Genomic DNA, 23,899 nt, shown 5'->3' with positions numbered 1-23,899 from the left:
TAAAACTTGTGGGTTGAGATAAGAACAGTTTAATAGAACAGAAAAGAGGAAACAGATAATGATAACACTAATAAAATGACAGCAATAATAATAAAAGGCTTGGGATATACAAATGATGCACAGTGCAATTGCTCGCCACCCGCCAACCAATGCCCAGTTAGTCCCTGAGCGGCGACCCCCCCTGCCCCCACTCCACCCAGTTTATATACTGGGCATGAGGTTCCATAGTATGGAATACCCCTTTGGCCAGTTTGGGTCAGGTGCCCTGGCTGTGTCCTGTGCCAACTTCTTGTGCCCCTCCAGCTTTCTCGCTGGCTGGGCATCAGAAGCTGAAAAATCCTTGACTTTAGACTAAACACTACTTAGCAACAACTGAAAACATCAGTGTGTTATCAACATTCTTCTCATACTGAACTCAAAACATAGCACCCTACCAGCTACTAGGAAGACAATTAACTCTATCCCAGCTGAAACCAGGACAGAAGCCCAGTTCCAAAGTGTTGCTGCTGTCAGGTTGTGGTTAATCACCGCATTGTAAATAAAAGTCAGTGAGGATTTCAGTGTTTTCCTCCAGCCAGCCAGAGTCTCCTTCCAGATAAATGACTCCTGCCCTTACTCAATTCAAGCCGTCTACTCAGAACGGCACGAAGGCGTGCAGGGACTTCAGTGCCACCTTCTTCCCCAGCACACCACCTGACCTCTGAACACCACAGGACTGAGGCTAGTGACAGCAAATACTGCCTCTGGTTTGGAACCTGTTTGTCAAAAAACTGCCTAATTTTTTTTTTTTTTTCTCTCTTCTTTGGACAGAATATATAATTTATTCTGGCTTAAATCAGTTTTATCTGGTTTGTAGCCAGGCAATTTGTTGTTAATTTTCCCCTATGTCTTCTGGTCCACCTTACGCTTCCCTGTGTTTAAAAGTCAACAAACTTTTAATACGTCTAAAAGATTGTTATAGATTATAGGCATGTCAAAGAATTTTCGTACAAAATGTTAGATGGTAAATCTCCTTAACTATTGAACTGGATATTTAATAGCCTCTAGTGGTGCATAGGGAAAAACAGAACAGTCTCTATATTTTAAAACAATTGTTGCACTGAGTCCCATAGTTTATGTATTGTTAATATCATTTTCATGAAAGCTTTAAATGTTTTTCAGAAGAAACTGTGGTGACTCATGAATGTTTCATGAGGCATTATGCATTTTTATGAACATATGATGTAAAATTCATCATTCTGAAATCCACAGATATCCATGAAATGCTACATGTCTCTCTTTGGTCATGGATATTCATGACAGTACTACTGCTGTAGGCGTTTAAATGCCCATTCATAAATATTCTAGAATGTTGCCTTCTGATGCCATGTAACATTTTGCTTACATTTTATGAGTACTTCACTTAGGCGTTTTCCACTTGATAATGAAAATAGAACCTTCAGGGACAGTTACTGGTGTTTATATAAATTATGTGTAAAGCTATCTCATTGCTTTGTTTTTATTCTTAGCATTTTCTTTCGTGGTTATTGCTATAAGTTCAATGAATTCTTTGAGGGGATCTTGGGAATTTTAGGTTTCATATTTATAATAAAGGATACATCATCAGTATAAAGTACCAGATGCAACAGGATATGAACTGAGATTCTAGAGATCAGTAAAGATTTCAAAAACTATGTGTTAATATCTAATTTAATTGTTCTCATGTGAAAGTGATGTTTCACCTAGTTGCAGGATTGTTTGCATAGAATCAATGGTAGGATCGAGTCTCCCCTTTAGACATACTCAAGTGCTAGTAAATGACCTTTTGCAGTGAAGAAACAATAAGTTTAGCGTTTAAAGGTTGCACCTGCATCCCCTGAAGTTGTTGATAATGTTCTCATTGATTTCAGCATCACAGAATAAAGTCTTATAGGCCTTTACCAGTGCATGTAATCAGCTCTGAGTAGATGACAGATCCTTTAACTCTATGTTATTGTTCATTTGTACAAGAAGTTCTTTGTACATTGGCATTAAAAAATGCCTTAAATTCTTTGTCAGGTTAGGTTCCCACTGTGATAATGGCATTGGATGTATAAAGATCAGCCTAGCTTTTTTTCCATTTGCCTGCACCTGATCTAACCTGTCCAACCCAGCCCACGATAGATGTGTTTGTGTCTCTTCCCCATCCTCGTATCCCTCATTTTAGCGCAGGATGGTGCTGTTTGCGTTGTCTCCACGCTCCGCAATGCGGAGGGTTAAGGATGGAGCCTCAGTGGTCTCCCCTTCCCCTGGGTCTCCTTCCTTCCTTCCTTGCAACAGCCTGGCCCATAAGGGGGAAGAAGTCACGGACTCTGGACAGGAGGCAGGGAAGAAGATCACAGTGAATTGTCTTCTGTTATCAAGTCCTGCAGTAGTCTGAGAAATGGAAGGATTAAAGAGGGGAGAGACCCTCATCTTTACTCACAACCTTTGAGACTGCACTGGCTTCTGAAAAATTTAGTAGCATACAAAAGATTTCATAATGTCATGATATTTACAGGTATAGGACATTCTAGAAAGGTATTGATATCCATTAACAGCTAAATCATTTCACCCACAGGTGATATTACCCAAGACATAAGTAGAGGATGTGAATCACCTGTTCTGAAATTTGTAATTATAGGACGCATTTAATTATCTGACTTGTATTTCTTAGCTTTAAATGCAATGTGTATGTATTCAAAATGAATTAAAAACGGAGAGCAGTTTTCAACAACACACTGCAGCTTTTGTTGTTCCTAATGGGAGCTGAAATTTGTTTCCCAGTTGTGACTGTTGAGTGTTTTGAAAGGTCAAAGCTATAAGGGAATTTTAAAATTAGTTATTCAGGCTCACTAAGAAGTAATACCAATGCACTGGTAGCCTTATGCATACAACTTGTTCACTGTTGAATATAAATACAAAAGTAATGTCAAAAATAGGAAAAAAAATCATTTGCTGTAAGTATTCTCCTTACAGCAATTTTTTCTCAATCAGGAAGTTAAATTGAGTTCTTTTTGTTCTGTAAGGTTAGTTATTGTTGGAAGAAAGTCTCTGGAAACCTAAAAAAAAACACCTGGAAAATGAAAAAGCGTAGAAACCATAGAGGTTGATTTCACTTGAATTTCCTTAAGATAAATCACCACTTTCAATAATTGGTACCATTGTGGAATATCTATAAAGGAAAAAAAAAAAAAAAGAAAAACAAAGCCTTTGCAAGAATCCTGCAAAAAGATGAAGAGTTCACCAAAATATTTTTTTTTCATGAATGACTTCATGAACAAAGACAGACAGACAGGAATAGGGCAGTGGGGAAAAAAAAAAAAAAAAAAAAAGGCTGCCATTGATGTATGTCATGAATGTATCTGTACCTAAAGAACCCTCAAAGAACCTTTCCGTCCAATAAGATAGTCAGCTTACGTGAATTCTAATATCCTTCTTACCATCAGCATTAACAGGACTGGGAAGTTTGAAGATGTGAAATGAAATTAGGTACCTAAAGTCCACATAGGGTGTAGAGGCATGCACATCTTCACAGTAAGTGGTAGGTCACTAGAATTTGTATGTCTAAATCCTCAGAGCTCTTTGAAGCTAGGCTATAATGGGGAACTGCCTGTATGGTTTGGTTGGTGCTAGTCAGTGATGGATGAAATCAGTATGCCACCTTGAGCAATGTTTTCCATAAAGGCTGATCTGAAATCAGACGTATATCCCTGTCTAGAACCTCTGAAGAGCTCTGTGTAGCTGTGCTGTTTTTTCTCGAGTAGTCGTGAGATTGCAGGTCCAGTGTATCAGATGCACCATAGTACAGCATTCAGATCTCAAGTTCTGCTAAAAAGCAAAGCTGAGCAGAATATATGGTAATTAAATGAAATTTCCTTTTGGTCTTTTTGGTCTTAAAGCTCATGCATATCTTTTTGGTTTGGGGAATCGGACAACAAACTGTTTCTAGCTTCACATCTTGTTGCATCAGATGTTGGTTTTGCTTAAATTACAGGTGGAAAAGAAAACACAAGGGAATTTATCGGGCTGGGAATGATCACAGAACATACCTCCAACATAATACAACTTGGTTTATCTAATAACTGGCTCTAGATTGTTGTGATTATATTTTGTTGAAGGCAGTTATTGCATCATGTCATGCTGCAATATTATCCCCAATCCTGATCCACTGACTTAGGGTGACAACTAGTCATCACTTTGGAATTAGGCTAGCTCCCAGGTTGAATTGCATCATGACACTAGATTACCGATGTTAAAATAGAGTGAGAAAGTCAGCTTTCAGTTGACAAGGTAGCATGAGAGCTAACAAGACCCTATTTTTAATGAGCAGTACCTACCATTCAGTAAGAGACTCTAGCAATGCATTATGTCCTTTCACTTTGTAACTGAGTTGTTTTATCACAGACAAAACATTTTAAAACAATTCAGACTTCATTTGCAGAGATTGTTATTGTCTATCTTGCATCCTAAATTTACAAATAACGTTTAAAAATGAAAACTAGCTTCAGTGTTATGCATTGACTGGAAACCCACCATTTAAGCCTATATAGAGCATGTAATGGTTTGAAATAGCAATCTTCTTTCCCTGTTTTCAGTAGCTCAGTGTGCCTTAGACCTTATCCTTTCCAACTACCTCATAAGCAGAACTGAACGGGCTTCCTGAGACCCTCTGGCTAATAAATGAAAGCTGTATAAAAACGTGCTTGCACCATAAGACATACCCAGGACATATTCTGTCATATAAATGAATCACCACTTAAAATTAGGAAAAATTATTTCCAGCATTAACACTGCTCATGACAGCCTATTTTGGCAGCAAAAAAATTCACAAGACATATATTTTAAAACACTGCACAGCTCTGTCTTATATAGATTCTCCTCTCCCACCCTAGTACTTGAGTGCCTTCCAGAAGCACATTAAGCAACATGACTAATGTCTGTCTCATCTTCGTTCTTTTACTTTTAGCTGAAATATTACATTATTTTTCAAAAGCTACCTGCAAGTTGATGAAATATCATCTTTGCAATGAACATAAAATCTTTAAATTACAGTGAAGACCGTGGAAAAATTCAACCTTTGCAGAAGCAAGTACAGTTTCTCCTCATGTAACTGGACAAGTACCCCGTTATGCCAGGACACAGTTTATGTACATAAGCATCCCAAAGCAGACTACCTTCTTGATGTATGGAAGATTTGCAGGCTAAAAAAGCAAGTGATCCTTCACAGCAGCATTCATTTTGCTGGACGGGAGTTGATTGAGAATTTTTCTAATTAGTACAACAGGGGAGATCTCTTTCTCTCTGGAACTAAAAAGGTATCCAATTTTGTAGTTGTTGCTGCTTTATTATCCTGATCCTGCGTAGGGCTACTGATGCAGATAACTCTCTTAAACTAACTGTCTTTTGTATCAAAGTGTACGGAAGACTAATGGTCTAACTTTTTAATGGCATAATAACTTACTCTAAGCAATAGCTCTCAGACTAGAGACCTATGAGAAGACTGAAAATTAAATAAATGTACTGCTATTTAGAGGACATTAGCTCTCCTACAGAATGTATATGTATGGTGTCACTTTTGGACTAGCATGAAATTTAAGTTTGTGGAGTTACTGATAATGTTTGTACTGCAATATAAATAAAGATTGCAACTAGCATGGACCACATTGTGCTAGCTGCTGTACGAACACAGAATAAATGTCTACCCCTCCCTGAAAAGTTTGATTGGCTTCCAACAAACTGACTGTGAGATTGCTAAATAATACCCCCGCACAAAGCAATAGTAGGCTAACAATCTCAGACAAGAGGAGCTGTCAGCAAACTTGGTTATGCTTTGCTATGACTGACTTATGCAATGGCACGTTCTTTTAAGATAAATAGTGGGGTTCCCAGTATAGCTATGGATTGGGAGGAGCCAGCATGTGAATTGCTTACAGCAGCCCCCCAGCACATAAAGCTTTATGGGAGAGAAGTCGAGGGGCCTGGACTCACTGCTTTCGTGATTGTCTTTCCCAGTTGTCATTGAGTTGCACTGGTCTGAAAGCCTGCCTTCAACCTTAAAATAAATTTTAATTTGAGCCCCAAGTTCTCTGCCATCTTTTTGCCTTCCAGATTGCGTGACCAGAGAGCTAGATGTATTCAGCAGTACAGCCAGTGTGCATTATTTCTTAGAACAAGAAATGCTGAATGTATAAAACAGTAATCGGGATGATTCAGACATCAAGGATGCCACCAAGTCAGGGTTAGCAGTGAAAAACAGCTTTGTTTTGCTTTTTTTCTTAAACAGCTTTGTCAGAATTAGTGGATAATTTGGAAAAACAACAAAGATGACTGTATGTTGTGGACCTCAAGTTATTCTATTTGGCAACAAAGAATTACAAGGGTTTCTCTTTGTGCATTTTGTGCATTGTTTTTTGGGTTGTTTTGGGGTTTTGGGGGGTTTGGGGTTTTTTTTTTTTGCTTTTCCCTACATAAACTATTTGGCAAAAGCATATTCTTTTCCAGATGGAGTTCATTCCATATGAAAGGCTGTGGTTTTAATGACAGTTTAGACATTGATACATTTATTATCATATATTTTCCTTTTAATAATTGCTTTGATGTAGCGAGTTCTCAATGCTCTGTGTATACATTTTCATGATAACCCCTTTGCAGTTATCTGGGAGATCAAAGACTGCAGCTCTGCACAATTTCTGCCAAAAAGAAGAGGCTCTTTTCTTACTGAGTCCTTGTAGACTGGTCAACAGTGTTCAGTGGATTCTGCTTTCAGCTCATCACAGTTGTAAATCCTCAAATTTAGTGTAGATTTTTTCTTACATAGCCTTAGTTGCCATCCTGTCTTTAGCATTGCGGTGGTTCTGCATTTCTATGAGTCACTGTAGGTGCAGCAGGGCCCTATGTTAAAAGAGTATTCACATTACAGCATTAGCCAAGACTGTAAGAAGTCAGCACATCCCTGCAGTTAGCACATGCAGATGTGTCTATGGGCAATGACTGCATATTTAGAATCTGATATCCCAGAGTTGGCTGCATGATGACTCCCGCATAAGTGTGAATCATTTAATTGCAGCAAATATACATGTTTTGCCAGAGGTGTTGCCATCTCTGCCTTGCTGTCTGCAGTGCCCCATTTACAGGCCACAGCAGCCATTGAATTCTTTTCCAAAGGAGGTTAAGAAGGCTGACAAGTAGACCCTGTAGGAAGATGGGATCTTCTAAAAACTAGCAGAAGCTATGCCTGCTTTTGTCAGATGTGTTTAAAGAACTACTGTACATGCTTAGTGAATTTCTTGGGAAAACCTAAGCATCATATGGCAGTTAAAGGATCTTAACAGAAGAGATTATTATGTATTTCCACTGTATCCCATGGGCTTGGTTTCCAGTAAGAATAAATTCCACAGGCCAAAATTTAGAAATAGGTTATGGTTTGGGCCTGAGTAGATAAAAGGCACAGAAGCAGTAAAGTCTGAAATGTTTTCCAAAAAATGCAAGGTCTGCTGTTCCAAACCCAACGACTAGCACAAACTGGAATTAGTAGGCTGGCTGTGACATGATCGGTGGAGGGTTCTAGTACTGTTCGTCAATATAGTAGCAAATTATTGAAAATCCTAACATTCTCTTAGTATTACCTAGACACATAATACTTTTAAGAGGGATTCTGCTCATTTCCACTCAGGTCTCCTTCAAGTTCTCTTCAAGAATATTTGCAAATAAGTTTTCAGATTTATTTCCATGGTGTTCTTCTACATTGTAAAAACTTCAGCAAAGTGGAACTTATCGTTATCTAACTATTCTAAAATCATTAATTTTTCAGTTAAATCATCATATTAATGACTTTACTTTTAACTTAGAAGATTTACTATACTATCTATGGTGGATATTGCAAGGGACGGGGATTGCTGTGTTCAGATAGTATGTGAAGTAGTGGTGGAACTACCTCACTGAAGCTCTTTCAAATGGGTCTTTCATGTTCAGCATTATAGGTTCTACATCCTTCTACCTTGTTGGGGAATTCAGGTTATACTCTTTTTTTCTTTACTTCTAAATAAAGCAATTTACTATCCAAATAGATTAATTTCACTAGTAAAATGCCACGGTAACAACACAATAAGACAAACTTTAGTAGTGGTAACATAGGAATGCAATCAGAAAACCCTTTGTACCTTACTAATATATCCGTTAACACCTTGTTTTCCCTGCAGAATTTTTCCGAGAACTTCTGGAGAATGCAGAAAGATCCTTAAACGACATGTTTGTCCGGACGTACGGCATGCTGTACATGCAGAACTCGGAGGTGTTCCAGGACCTCTTCACAGAGCTGAAGAGGTATTACACAGGAGGCAATGTGAACTTGGAGGAAATGCTGAATGATTTCTGGGCTCGGCTGCTGGAGCGGATGTTCCAGCTCATAAACCCCCAGTACCATTTCACTGAGGACTACCTGGAGTGTGTAAGCAAGTACACAGACCAGCTGAAGCCGTTTGGAGATGTACCCAGGAAGCTGAAGGTTCAAGTGACTAGAGCATTCATTGCTGCACGGACCTTTGTTCAGGGGCTGACAGTAGGCAGAGAGGTTGCAAACAGAGTATCCAAGGTAATCTAAAATCAGGGGTTGTTTAAGCTTGGATTTTTTTCAAACTTGCTAGACAATTGAAATGTGATTGTGCACTTTTTTTTTTAAGAGGGAGGGGTGGGTGGGTGGCTTGGTTGGTTGGTTGTTTTTTACATCTACTGATATACCCACCCTAAGTTTATAAATAGGGGCAACAGTTGGTTTTAATTCCTTCTGGAGATATTAAGGCAATACTGACTGGAAAGCATTTCTCTGTGCTTAGGACACAATGAAATACCAATATATATCAATGTTATAGCATGGTAGTGATTGTCATTAGCAATTCAAAACTGGCTACGTATATAAAAGATGATGATTATGATCAGAATTTAAATGTTTCAAGCAAATTTATGCTGCTGTTCATTAGGGCAGTACAGCCCTCACAGCATTCATTCATCATGCAACTGGGTGATGGATTTTGTTAGAGATGTCTAGTCATGTTTTTGATGAGAAAATAGACGAATAGTGACACCTCTGGAGCTTGAGCTTTCCCAAAGGACGGTTTGACTCACATTTATTTTAGTTTTAATTATTTATCTATGCAAATATTTATGACGATTATAATCCTTGAGGGCTTAACATAATTAAAGCTGTGTAAGAAAAAAACACATACAAAAACAACCCATCTGGGTACCAGAAATGTGCCTGAATGACTTTCTCTTATACAGCATTTCAAACTTGGGTATATTTTTCTGAATTGCTGTTCCGGCTAGATACTTGTTCTGCAATCTGGCTATTTCACAGTCCTCGTAGTGTATTTGGACCTTAACTATATTCTGAATTCTGAAATGCTCTAGTGAGATCCACTTGAAATGCCCAAATACTCACTTCTGAACAATAAGTACAAGCATGATTTTGATGCTTGCCCCATGCAATACTTTCCTGCATTTACAAGCCTAAGCCATTCCTTTTCCTCAAGAGGACTGACTCACTTGCTTCATTCAAATCACAGCCAGAAGGTGAGGTAGAGTTGACATATTGTACAGTAGACTGCAATTCAAGCGCTCAGCAAGATGAGGCTTCTAAACTTTTTTTATCCTGTATGACGTGGTACTTTGTAAGCCATGAAGCCAGAGAGGTAGTCATCAAGTGAAAGCCTGATTTTATGCCTAGGAGACTGTATGGGAGGAAAGGGTCATTTTGCACTTAAAAGTCGGTGAATGAGATACATGATCCTGGTTACTCAGCTAGAACTAAGGTTTCTTCCTCCAGGTGCCTTCCTGGGCTACAGGGTTGCTTTCCCTTTTTTTCTGGCACTGTCAATTCTTGCAGTCCTTTCTGAACAGTGGCAGGGCATTGGCATGACATCCCAGCCTGCCTAGTCTGGCTGGGGGCAGATATGGTTGTTTAGCCTCCAAGTGTGCAGAAAGCATATATCTGCAGCCCCAGATTCCCTCTGAAGAGCAGTGATGTCCCTGTGGGTCAGGTTTTAAGTGAAAGTGCTGGGCTCTGATGTCACTGTTGTCAGTAGGCATTAGGGCTTGCTGCGTTGACTGGATCAGGCTGTAGGGAGTAAGCTATGTAATTCATGCAATAGATGTGCAATTTGTGAATCCCAAGCAGATTAAGGTATGAATTGTCTGCTGAGATGTCACATTCCCTCTGTATGTACGTGACTGTACAGAATGTGCAGGTGTCTCCCCTCTCACGTACCCAGGAAATGTTTTCATCTTGCCTGCTGGGTTTTGGGCACATAAGCCCTTTCAAGAACCGGGTTTATCACAGGATCGCTAAATGATCCTATAATGAGAACTACTAGCTCTGTAATCATAGTGAGCCTTTTTCTAGTGTCACTTGAAGATGATAACAATAGCTCAATAATGCTTCCGTTTTGTTCTTTTAACATGAAAGCAACACTTAAAAAAATCTTTAAAAGTGCTTGGTGGTTGGTGCAAGATACAGTATAGATTCTTTGCTTTATATACACATAAATAGTGATGCTCTATTACACTACATCTAGAATACTGTGTTCAGTTTTGGGCCCTTCCCATGCAAGAAAGACATTGACAAACTGAAGTGAGTTCAGTGGAGGCCACCAGCATGATCAGGACTGGATTACTGGCACTGTGAGGAGAGGCTGTGGGACTGGGGCTTGTTCAGCTAGGAGAAGACGCGACTTCAGGGGCACCCAGCAGGAGCTCCTGGTGCCTGTAGGGAGGTCATCAAGGAGATGCAGCAAAGCTCTTCACAGCGGGGCATGGTGGGATACGATGGGCATGAGTTGAAACAAAGGCCAGTTCAGACTGGATGTAAGGAGAAGCTTCACCATGAGGATGATCAAGCAGTGGATCAGTTGCCCAGAGAGCCTGCACAGGCTCCATCTATGGAGGTCCTGATTGTACAAAGCCCTTTGAGATGACCAGGTCATGCTGGTCTGAGTTCAGAGCTGACTCTGCTTTGAGAAGCAGGTTGGACTGGAGATCTCCTGAGTGCCTTTCCAACTCCAATTATCATGGAATCATAGAATGGTTTGGGTTGGAAGGCACCCTTCAAGGTCATCTAGTCCAACCCCCCTGCAGTAAGCAGGGACATCTTCAACTAGATCAGGTTGCTCAGAGCCCTGTCCAACCTGGCCTTGAATGTTTCCAGGGATGGGGCATCTACTACCTCTCCAGGCAACCTGTTCCAGTGTTTCACCACCCTCATTGTAAATAATTTCTTCCTTATATCTAGTCTAAATCTACCCTCTTCTAATTTAAAACCATCACCCCTTGTCCTATCACAACAGGCCCTACTAAAAAGTCTGTCCACATCTTTCTTATAAGCCCCCTTTCAGCACTGAAATGCTGCAATAAGGTCTCCCTGGAGCCTTCTCTTCTCCAGGCTGAACAACCCCAACTCTCTCAGCCTGTCTTCATAGGCGAGGTATTCCATCCCTCTGATCATTTTCATGGCCCTCCTCTGGACCTGCTCCAACAGGTCCATGTCTCTCTCCTGTGCTGAGGACCCCAGAGGTGGACGCAGTACTGCAGGTGGGGACTCACCAGAGCAGAGCAGAGGGGGAGAATGACCTCCCTCAACCTGCTGGCCGTGCTTGTTTAGGATCATTATCCTATGATCCTATTAAAATATTAATGAAATTAACATTTTTACTTAAATGTAGAATATGCTTTGATTGCAAGACTGACTTTGGTATTAAAATCTCAGTGGCTATATTTGTATCTACGGCAAATGGTAAACAGTTGCTGGTTTTAGGGACTTTGTGTCATATGCAGCCTGGTGAGGCAGATGCGAAGAACCCCAAGTGACACCAAATGTTCAAGATAAGTAAATATCCTGTGGAAAGGCTGTGATTACTCTGAGATCCAAGCTTTCTTGATATCATAACTGCGGATTTTTATGCTGGTCTATCTACTGTAGAAAATGATAAATCTTTTTCTTTAAACATCATTTTAAAAGACTGCAACCATTCTTTAGAGTTAGCACATAACTTTGCAACCAAAAAAGAGGCAGGTAAATATTTTTTATTACTGTTTCGGAAGTCATCCAGATTCAGCACGTATTTCATTTTCATTGTACTCTAATACTGAGAGATTCTGTGATAAGAATGCCACATCTGGGCAAGTCAAGAGAAATGAAAAAAGGAGCAAATTAAAAGAAGAACTGTTGCAGTTCTTTTACAGAAATCTTTGTCTGTTGTCTGCACTGACTAGGAACAGGGGGGGATCTCCTAGCTGCAACATCAGAAGCTAAAGAGATTTTTTGCTTTCTATTTGTGGACCCATTATCTCACTGAACTGCTACTATCAAAGGCCACTCACATAGAAAAATGTTAAGCCTACACCCTAAACACCGTGAGAAAGAGATTTATTAGTGAGAAAGTTGGTAACAACATCTCCTTTGGGCCTTCAATTTACTTTCTCAGCCTCTTCTGGCCCATTTCTCTAAAGGAGTTGGTGGGTCACACACTCAGAAGGGTTTGTTCCCTATCTAATGTGAGGGACACATCTTTTCTGAAGATTTCTCTTCAGAGAGGGTATAAAGTTGGTGCTGACTGAAAACGATGCCGTCAGTGTGTTCCTTGCAAAGGAGCTATACTCCCCTCTTTTTCCAATGAAGTATGCACTCAAGCACTCTCAAAATAGGCAACACATCGCAAATATTTTCCTCTTACAATATTATTTTGCAATTTGCTTATGTCAGTGTGATTATAATTTAGATAAGTCCCATTTAGATAAATGGGGAGGGAGGGTGGTTAGGACATGTCTTTTTTTTGTAATTTTTTCTAACGTATTTCAATTGTAAGCAGACATAGTTGCATTGCATCTATCTCAAGTTGTGCAGTTTTACTTGAACAATATTTTCATAATCTCAAAGTTCAATTGCACTTTTAAATTTTCAGATATTTTAAAATCTTTTTATTTCTCATACCAATAGATTAAAAATTTGTCAGTCTATGTTGTTAAGGGCTTGTTAAATCTCCACTGAATGAAGTGTATTTCCACTGTCTTGAGTAGACTTCAGCCCACTAAATTCTATATATGCTTTGTAAAGCTGGGTATGCATATGAGCAAAAAGTAATTACAGTATTTCTTAAAGTGAGAAAAATGAAACCTATTTATTCATTAATATAGAAGAATTGTACAATACCTCAAGTTGGAAGGGACCCATGGGCATCACTCAGTCCAACTCCCTGCTCCTTGCAGGACTACCGAAAACTAAACCATGTGACTAAAAGCATCGTCCAGATGCTCCTTGAACTCTGACAGGCTTGGTGCTGTGACCACTTCCCCGGGGAGCCTGTTCCAGTGGCCGACCACCCTCTTAGTGAAGAACCTTTTCCTAATGTCCAATCTGAACTTCCCCTGATGCAGCTTCAGTATGTAATATTCAATATATAACATAAGAACTGCCATTTTGGGCACACCAGAGGTCTGTTAGCTGATTTTTACCTCAGTGCCCAGCAGTTTAAAGGTCAGTACAGGAGCAGAGCTGCTCACCTTGTATACTTTCTTAAGCTATAACTAGTAGATGTTTATGGACTTTCTGAGCTACAGGCTCAGAAATAATTGGTAAAATTTTCTACCACCTGTTTTTCTGCTAATTTGTCAGATCCTAAAAACCTGTAGAACAGGCTTTTCTGCTTTGTTACCATTTGGTGCAAAACAAATGTGCTATCCTTTACCCCCATAAAAATATGGCATATTCAAATGTCAATGTTTTAAAATGTATTTTCTTTTTCTCAACTTTTTCCTGGAGAAAAAAAACCCACAAAAACCCACCAAACCTTCCTGACCAGCTGTGATTTAGTTTTTAACATTAAACTGAAGGAACTACTGAAAATATTTCTGCCAGCTGTGATTTCCAATAATGTGATAGAAAAGACGTGTGCATATTTTTCATGTGCATCTTTTACTATGTCTGAGCTCTGGATACTTTACAAGAAAATAATGCTAAGTTATTCTCTCTGACTGTAAACAAAACATTCTCAGTGATGATAATACTCTTTTTGAACTGTCACGGAGTGGTGGAAAATGTAAGCAGAAAAACAAATGGGGAGGATAAAGCAATTAAAATTAAAAAAAGGGAGGGTCTTTATGACTTTCCAGAAGCTTATGAATCCTGAAATACTTTTTCCAAATATATTCATAACTGAATTACAGCATTTATAAAGCTTGTTGTACTGGAGAATCTTTTTCATTAAATAAGGAAGAGTTCTGGACCAAACACAGCATGTAGAAAATAGAACTAGTTCCCAAGAAAAGATTAAGACTGAAACTAAGGGTATTTGAAAAGATAGTCTAAATCCCGAACTGGATGCAAATTTGCCAAAAACACCGTACTAGTTGGTACAAACGGTACTGTTTCCCTAACAGAGTGTTATCCCATCAGGATAGCATTCCACCCAAAGAAAATTTTTCCTGGGAACATTTTCTTTCCATATACTTTTCACTGAAAGTTATAGAAAACAGGAGGAAAAAAAAAGGCACTTTTTTTATGTTTCATGAGCATAACATCTCAAGCCTGACTTGTGCTGATTTCATGTTTTAATCTGGTTAAATTCACACTGAGAACATATGAGCTTAGTAGAAAGAAACAAATGATGAAGTATGAGTGGTCAGTCCTATCCAAAAGCACAGTCATCAGCTAGTTGTCATTCCCCCACTGCTTCTCAGAGCTCTAATTTAATCCCAGGCAGACAGTTACATCTTCATTGGCTTTTGCACTGAATCTGTCTCGCTAGGAACAGCGAGTGAGCGCAGAGTACTTTTATTTACATAGATCTAAGGTTGTAGTTATTGTTTGCTAGTTTTGCTTTTCTCTAAGTTTGGCTGTTTTGTGGTTTGTTCTTTTTCTGATTTTGACCACTTTCTTGCCATTTTATACTGGGATAAGGACAAGAAGAATTGTTCTTAGTTTGACTTTGCCTTTCACACTTGCAAATTCACGCTACTGGCAATGAAAGTAGTTTTTATACCAGGAGTAAAGTGAAGCTTAGCTCAGGGGCATCATTAGGAGCAGTTAGTGATTTTGTTAGTGGCATAAACATCAAAGATTTGTGACCCAGCCGCTAAGAACTTATTTCATTAATGCATTTAAATATTAATTATCATTTATTGCAAAATAAAAAAGGTTGTTACAATACTTTTCTCATTGTGTGGCATAGGCTATGTATCTCCCTCTTTTTAAACCAATTAAAACCATTCTTCCCCTGAATATTATTAAATTATGTTAATATCAGACTTCTTACTAGGAACCTGGTGATATATGGACAAAGTGAAACAAATTCAGTAATACAATTATAAGGTTGAACCCAAAATTAGTAGTGAAAAGCAGTCTCCAGTAATTGCCTGTGATTACTTCTACTCACAGAATGCCAGGCCACTGCTTTTCTAATACACTGAATCAATATTCTTACAAACTCTGCTTTTCATGGTTTATAAATAAACATTCGACAGTTTGTGAGAGCCATAAATAAAGGTCAATATTGAATGTCACACTGATTCAGAATGTAATTATTGCAGGGACGGGGGGGGAGAAATATGACATGCTGATAAGTCAGGTAATTAAAAGCCAAAACGAATAGTACTTTAATGCTGGAAAATGTGATTTGCAGGGTGTGACAGATAAAGAGCTGCGTGTCCTGTATATTTTAACTTCATTGGCTGGAGAGATTTGGCTTGTTAAAGTCACAGAGGGAAAGGAGATCTAAAAAGGACTATGGTTTTCACTAAACTTTAATCCTTAGTTCAAATTGCTAGTTTAGGAACAGCCCAGCTGAGCAAGCATAGCTTTTATGATTGCTTCTGTATCTGTTGTTTTAAGGTTTTTTTCAGTCATTCATTCTTTGAGTTTTAATTGACTTAATATATATTTCCAAGAACTGGATCATACCATGCCATGAATGGGCCACATTCTTTTTTCTTCTTCCTGTCCCGTGGTGTTCCTCAGGTGGGGAGTCCAGGAATTATCCAGCCAGGGGAGTTTCAGGGCTCGGAGATGTCTGTGGCATAGAAGCAAGAGTGAATGGTATCTACACTGGTGCACTTTGTGAGAAGCATCCTTTGAACTGAGGTTCTCCAGCTATGCAGGAAATCTTTCCTCCTTTCTTGGAAAGAAAAGGAATGTAAACCAGTCTAGTTAATTTGCAGACATTTCATGGGAAAATAAACCAGATGCCTTCCAGATATCCCAGACTTACTGCAGGTGCACTGCTCTATTTTCCACTTTGTGTGCACTGGAACATCAGATGTCCCAGAAGAGCAGCTCAGGAGAAAAGGCCTAAAACGAAACAGTGACTCCAACAAAAGGAAAACGGAGGTAGGAGGTCTGCAAAAGCTGTGGTCCATGTCCTATCTATTAAAATTGTCAGTTATAATCCAGCCTGGACTCTCCATTTCTTAGGTCCTTAAATTTCATTCAGCTAGCTTTGTATTGACCTTAATAACCCGAGTTTAACTGAGTCATGCTGCGCAGTAAGACATTCAGTCTTGCTCAGTATCCCCTAAGTAGGTCTTCCAACCTGGTTTATTCCTACTATGTAGCACTTCGCATCTCAAAATTTGCAATAGTTCTGTCTTCCTGCATTCTTTGTGTCATTCATAAGCAAAGATCTTCTGATTACAGTGCTTTTGCTCAGTTTGTGCTTTTTTTTAATGCCTATGGCACAGAAAATACCCTTTAGTTTTACCTGAAACTTCCACCTATATATTAAGAACCAAAATGAAAGCATTTTAGTTTAACAATGTCATTAAACACTGTCATGACACATTAAAAAAATAATTATTCAAATCAAGGTTTTCTTTAGGATTGCTGAAAAGCACGTTTTACACACAATCCTTCCAAGTTTTCATACCAGTTTTATTTCCCGCCTATAAAAGATGTTGATATGGCACCTACAGAAGCTATGTAAAGAGAAAATGTAGAACTTTTTCAGAGGAATTCCTAGAACAAAGGATGTATCCTAATGCATGTCATGATACACAGCCAAGTCATGATAAAAATAATGAAGAAGCAAAGCTCACCTAGGAGCTTGCTGACCCTGCTAGATTTAGACCTTCTCTGTAATTAATCTTACAGCAGGTTTTACGTTTTTGCTGTTTTAGCACAGGAGGGTAAAAGAAAATTCAGAAGAATCAAATGGAAATAGGAAGGAGATTAAAAAATCTGAAGGTTAAGCAATGCAAGGAGATCTATATTATCTTACAACATGCTGACTTTTTAGAATGACTCTTTTTACAGATTGTCTTCATACTGTGTAGAAGGCAGCCTATGGAAGCACTGTTTTCCAATCACAATTTGATAAAAGCAATTCATTTTATTTCTTACGTGAGCCAGAAGCACAAAAACTAATAGGTTCTTCTGCCTTCAGGTTTCTACAGAAAACATTAGTCAAGGAAATATCTGATTTACCTAAAACTCGTCAGGAATACTAACTGGAATTTAAATACATATCTACTTAAGTGTTATAGTCAACAAAGTCATCAGCAACACATTGAAAAAGTCAGATTTCTTTGAGACTTTAAAATAATGAAGTCTGAAATCGACAATGTGGATCTAAGTCCAATTCTTAGTTATTCGGAGGTCAATGACAGTTGGCTTCATTGCCTGCTTAAGTCTTGCATCTCAAAATATATCTCAAATGGAAGATGGTATGAGCATAGGAGTACAAAATGAAACATTTCATTGTCAAGAAAATAACAGTTCTGGTCATCTGTAAAATTTTAAACTTATCCCCATCCTCCAGTGTCTGCTTCTTATGGGAGTTTTTTATGCCACAAGCTTGCCGAGTTTTCTCCATAATCTTTTCTGAAGAGAAAATGTCATTTGTGTTCAGTCCACATGTCTAAGGCTATCATTGCTCTTTTTTCTTCTTCTTGTCCTTTCATCCTCCTTTTTTTTTTTTTTTTTTTTTTAAAAGCCCATAGGAAGAATTCATTTCTTGAGTAAAAACTAAATGTACCAGACAAAACAGTGGAAAAGTAGAGCTTTGAATAAGATTAGGAGGATTTAGTTGACCTCAGCTATACACATGTGTCACCATTACATGACCAAGAGCAGAAACTAAGTGTATAGAGAGAGGATTTTAATACAAGAAATGCCTGCTTGTCCTTCATAACGGTTTGCCATCCTTTGGCAGCTGGTGTACAAGGTTTTGCCTTTCTCCAACACCTCAGCGCAGTTTTAGCCTGCGAACAACTTCCCCATTCTTGAAAATGGTTTTGCTTTTAAAACTGCCAGAGATGTTTTGATGTTCAGGTCTGTCCTGGTACTGTGCAAGTTTGACTTCTGGTCTTTGATTTCAGAAGGTTTATCAATTTTGCGTGAATGCACCACTGGAGAAACTACTGGATTCATTCAGGAAGCACGTACAGACTCCTCGCTTCACCCCCGCTTATGTGCTTTTCAGTATCACCAAGCAACAGAATTGCATCTATGCTTGCCTTTTGTACTTTTCATCCCATGATTCTTTCATTCACGTCCGTATGTTGGCATAACCCATGGATCTAAAAGCAAGTGTCTATAAGGCAATATCTGGTAAGCTGACAAAGCTAAGCAGGGCTAGTACACTTAATTCGTATTTCCTGAGTAAGTGCTCTGCATGCTGAGTTGTTATGCCAGAGCATCAGCTGTTCTCTCCACAACAGAAGACACTGATCTAATTGTTCTGTTTCAAAAGGAGATTTTATGCATCCAGTTGGTAGAGGGAAGCCTAAGCCACCAAAGATATGGATCTGAATTTCACAAAAGTAGCCTTCAGTGTTTAAGTACAAGACAGAGAAATTACAACCTGCATTGCTCTCTTCAGCATTTTGCTGGCTCAACAGTACCGCCACTCACTGTGATGTTATGGCACACTGTGGTGGCTGTTAGGAACCCTTTTTTTCCAGACATGACCCAAAACAAGTGACTGCATACAGATCTAAGCGCTTGGTCTTCTCTGTCTGCAGAATGGAATAATTGACCAGCTTTGCTCTGTGGCATCTAAGCTGTCTGACCTCAAATCAGCTCAGGCCTATGGGCCATGGAGACATATAAGGAAAAGCTTCTCAGCTCGGGCACCATCTTCTTTTAGCTCTATGTTCTTCAGGGTTGGTGGAACAGGGAGTTAGGTTGGAGCAGGTCTGACTTAATTCTCACCCGTAGAGATGTGGCCATCAGAGCCTAACTCTCCCCTCTCACTATGTGGGAAACCAAACTTATATTAGATGACAAAGTCCTCCTTGTGAATTCCACACCCAAAACTGGTAGCCTTTTGCCATATTTGCAATTTTCCCTATCAGATTGCTATGTTCTTTTTGGATCTGGCCATAACGTCCTTTATACTTGCCTATTTCCCAGTGGAAGAGGGAACTGTTAGAGGCATTTGTGCACCTAATTTCTTCAGGCTAAATCTGTTACTTTGTTGTTGTTGGCTTCACCTGATTATATTAATATCAGAGTGCCAGTCAGTTAATTGTTTATTTGAAACAATTTAATTTTGTACACTACTGTGCAACGGATAGCCTGAATGAAAAAAAATATCAGTTTTCTTCCAATCTGAGTGTTAGTTCTGCATTTACACTGACATTTTCTTTGGATAAGGGATGCCTGCTTTAACAGGTAGTTTGAAATCCAGCACAGAGGCAGCTCAAGGCACACTGTGGCCTTTAGTCCTGGAGATCTTAAGGCGAGTAACCTGCTACCACACAGAGTATAGGAAGACAGAAGCAAAAAATGTTCAGGAAGCTCCTGGCAACCTATCCATCCTGGCAACCTATTCATCACACGTAAGATGTAGTTCTGTAGGAAAGATAAGCAACTGTGTATCTTTCATCATCACACATCTGTTTGTAAAGAACAGTGCACATCTGCTTTTCAAGAAAAACACATAGAAACCAAACCAGAGGACAAACTGCTGTCAGAAACTTCCACACTGATCCTCAAAAACTGAAGTTCTTTTGAGAGCCTTAGGATGTTTCCTGGCTACAAGTATAAGGTGAAAGAATACTCTTAATTCAGTACAACTTTTTTATTGTTACATAATTCATTGTAGGTAGCATTCAGCATTTAAAAGTAAGACAGAATGTACCAACTGGAAATGAATGCAATTCAGGTTTTCACTTAAATCAGAGTTAAAACTTTGGGTGAAGAATGTTTGCAGGGTAATTTATGCTCTGGAGTCTCCAAAGCTAACAGAGGAAGCTGACTCCCAATCACTACTACTATACATTTACTTTTTCTTCTATTTTATTTTACAGTCTTCTATATATAGTTACAGGAATATAAAAAAAAGTGTCAAAAATGTGAAACAATAAATTATACAATAAAGTTTATTAAAAATAAACAGCAGGCGGGGAGCAGGAGAAGGAGGGAAGGGTGTTGGCTTTGTGACTGACAAAAATTTTCAGATTACGTGCATCATTTTCCAGCTGAATTAGAAATGCAAGACAGGGGAAGAAAAATTGAATAAAAAGAAAAAGGTTTGTGGATATAGAAGCTGCTTTGTTTAAAAAGTGGTTAAGGAAATGGGGGATGATCCTTCCGGGAATGCTTTTTTTCTCTTTGGTTAAAATGTAGCTTTTTACTCAAAAAGTTCTAATATACAGATTTTTTTTGGAGACTCTTTTGCTCTTACTGTGTTTCCCTATTCAAAGTACACTAAGATGGCACTTAGGGACATGGTTTAGTGGTGGACTTGGTAGCATTAGGTTTACAGTTGGACTCGATGATCTTAAAGGTCTTTTCCAACCTAAATGATTCTGTGATTCTATGAGAGGTAAACGTTAAACCCAAAATGGTTTGACTGTCTTATTTTTACCCTGACCCCAAAGAAAGCATCCTATGGCCATATCTTATTTTCAGTCTGATTCCCCAAAACTGCTTCTGAGAGAAATGTCTTCCAGACTTAGCCTAGTACTGAAGCACTGTGAATGTACATACATCAGTACAGTGCATATTTTTATATGTAAACTCAATTCTCTATTTTAAGATTCAGTCTGTGCCTCCCTCTTCCTTCTCCTACTTTCCCTCCTGAATCAGTAGAAAGTACCTTAGCCATTGACTTCAATGTGAACTTGATTAGGGTCTGATTGTTCGATCTGTATAAAATCAGGTAGAAAACAAAGTTTGTTAAGGCAAAGGCCTTTACGGGGAGACTGAAGAACTTAGTGATGAAAACTTATTGCTGAGGAAATTTGGGTGGAATAACATATTTACACTATGAGTTAACATAGGTAAAATGTTTATAGACTATCAGTATATGTAGTTAAATTCACATAAAATCATCATCAGTGAATTTCACCCATGTGATTTAGTTTAAACACACTGTAAAAGTTTAATACGTTTCTGAAGCATATAGCATCACCTGCCACCAGAGACATGTTCCAAACTGGGCAGCACAGTGTTCGCAGTCCCTGAAAGCTATTCCTGTGCCCTGTGGCAATTAATTACAAATAGAAAAGCGGAAGAGATTACATACATGAAGGAGAACAAAATTCAGTTCTCCAACTGACTTGGTAAATTCTTTCTCACTTTAGTGAGTGAACTGGCTGCCGGGGTTTGTTTGCTACCTAAGGATTGGTACAGGCACAGCATGTATACAAAGCACTGAAAAGGGTATATCTATGAAAATGGATTGAGATCCATCAGCTGCTTTTTATCCATCAATTATTTATTTGTAAGAAAGTTTTTTCTCTGTGAGTTAAAATGTTTTGTAAGCCATTTTTTGAACAATAGCTATAGAGTGACAACCCAAAACACTATTCAAAAGAGGTGTTGGAAGAGAAAGCTCTGCTAGAGACTGAACTTTTTAAAGTTTTGAACATTTCTCTTTTATCATCCCATCTGCAGAGATTCAGTGCTACAAGGACGTTCCCTTAGGCAATATCAATACAGTGTGGAGGTTTATGAGCCAAGATACACATCAAAAAGAATTTTAATAAGCCTTGACAGATATATTGCATTAATAGTGCTGATGTAGTGAGGTAGGACCTACGCAGTAGGGTGTGTAAAGCACTAAGGTATTCTTACTGCTGGAGAAGATATGACATAGAACACTGTCACTTGGTGGAAGAAAGAAATGTGTTAATTAAATGTATTGAATTATTTTCTTTTTTCATTATCAAAACTTTTCCTGGTGACTGTGTATTGCTCCTTAGTAGGAGGAGTAAGTACCTATCAAGGAAAGATTAGATTTCTATAAAGTGAATGAGCTTACTGCTTAATCAAGTGATGACCCATTTCAACACTTTTTTCTTTTGTCCTGCCTTCACACTCATGCATGTGTGCGCGTGCACGCACACACATACAGATTCATGGAGTGCCATGTTGGCAACTAAAGTAGTGGGAGAACTCGTGTTATAAGAGAGGTGAATTAGACTATCTTCCTTTGCACAAATTAATATTTACAATTAACACAAATGGTGAGGTCCGCCTACCTGTCTTTATGCTCAAATGTATTTCAGTGTACAAATAGAGAGGACTAGAGTCTGTATATGCATATGCGCACACAATCTAACTGCAGGTACTAGCATAAAAATTTCACTATTTGAGCATGTAGTGACTACTTGTTGTTACCATCTGATGAATATTTATTGCATTACGTTAAATATTGATACGTATGTACATAGATCTCAGAAGGCGCTCCTTGGTCCTGTATCTTTGAAGGCAATCTTAATACAGATGAAAACATTCACTCAGCAAGTACAGAAAATTACTTTAGGTTTTCTGTACCATGTAGATTTAACTTTTGTAGCTTTCGTTTTGCCTTTTTGGGTCAAAGCTGAAGTAATGCTGAGAGTCATATTTTCTTGCTCATTTGTATCAGGGAGTAAGAACTCGAGTCTTCTATGCTGTCAAGTTGACATCCTTTAAAAACAGTGAGAACAAACAAATGCATTCTAATGGAGCCATTTTTCACTTTTTTGCTTTTACCTACATGTATTTGCAGCATGATCTGAAAAGCTTCAGAAGTAAAATGTTTCCTAAATGCTCTAATATCCTCAAATGTAATGCTATGTTTAACGTGAAAATGGCAAATGGACAGGCATGAGAAGAATGGAAGTTTTGGCAGATGAAAATGCTTAGAAAAGTGTTTATTAGCAAGGAAAGTTAAGGGCTTATAGTGCAGAAAATATTAAATAAGTTGAGAAGTTGCTCAGAAGCAGAATGCTTGATTTGGAAAAAGTAGAGGAAAGGTATTCTTGGAAGCTAAGGTCAAGAGTGATATTTAATAACAAGAAATTTATATTGCCTAGAATAGGCACTTATCTGACGTAACTATGTTAAAAATAGAGTGACCTGGTACTGTTTCTACAATCCCTGGAGAAAAATAGGCACCTCTAGGGGGAATTCACATCCTGTGCAGGTTGAATCATGTTCTAGAGCTGATAGTCTCTCCAACGACGGAGAGGGAACAGAGAGAACCACTAGTGGCCATACAATGCATGGACCAGCCTAGAACCTAGTGCATGGTAAAACTGCCTAATAATGTGGACATCCCACGAACTTAATGAAGCTTCCTCTACAGCCAAAGATGGGAATTACCTAAGATGTTCTTGCCAACATTTGTAATAAACGTCTTACAGTCTTGTCTTTCCTTTTCACTCAACTGCAGAAAACACACCTGTGCATTTTGCTTGTAATAGTTAATTTTTAAAAAATTAACTTCTAGTTCACATTTTAAAATGAATTTGTAAGTTGATATTTATGTATCATGGTTAGGATATCGTTAGAGAAGTCAAGAATAGTGATGATGCACTGTTCCTTAAGAGCCCAGAAGGCTACTTTTTGCCTCCCACGTAGATCTATAGTAGTTATTTCTTACCAAAAAAAATCTGATTAAACCCACAATTATAGTTTTTCTTGTAT

At 38.5% G+C, this 23,899-nt stretch overlaps 1 protein-coding gene across 1 annotated transcript in view; it reads left to right on the top strand.

The window, feature by feature from the left end:
- Nucleotides 1-23,899, top strand: part of GPC6 (glypican 6) — a 777,565-nt gene that overhangs the window by 416,070 nt on the left and 337,596 nt on the right. Inside the window, 1 exon segment of the mRNA XM_041128712.1 lies at nucleotides 8,199-8,590. Within this exon segment, the coding sequence (XP_040984646.1) occupies nucleotides 8,199-8,590 (392 nt within the window).

Source organism: Aquila chrysaetos, chromosome 14, assembly GCF_900496995.4.
Source record: "Aquila chrysaetos chrysaetos chromosome 14, bAquChr1.4, whole genome shotgun sequence".
NCBI lineage: Eukaryota > Metazoa > Chordata > Aves > Accipitriformes > Accipitridae > Aquila > Aquila chrysaetos.
The sequence above is the reverse complement of the archived record's forward strand: the minus strand, read 5'-3'. Positions and strand labels throughout refer to the sequence as shown.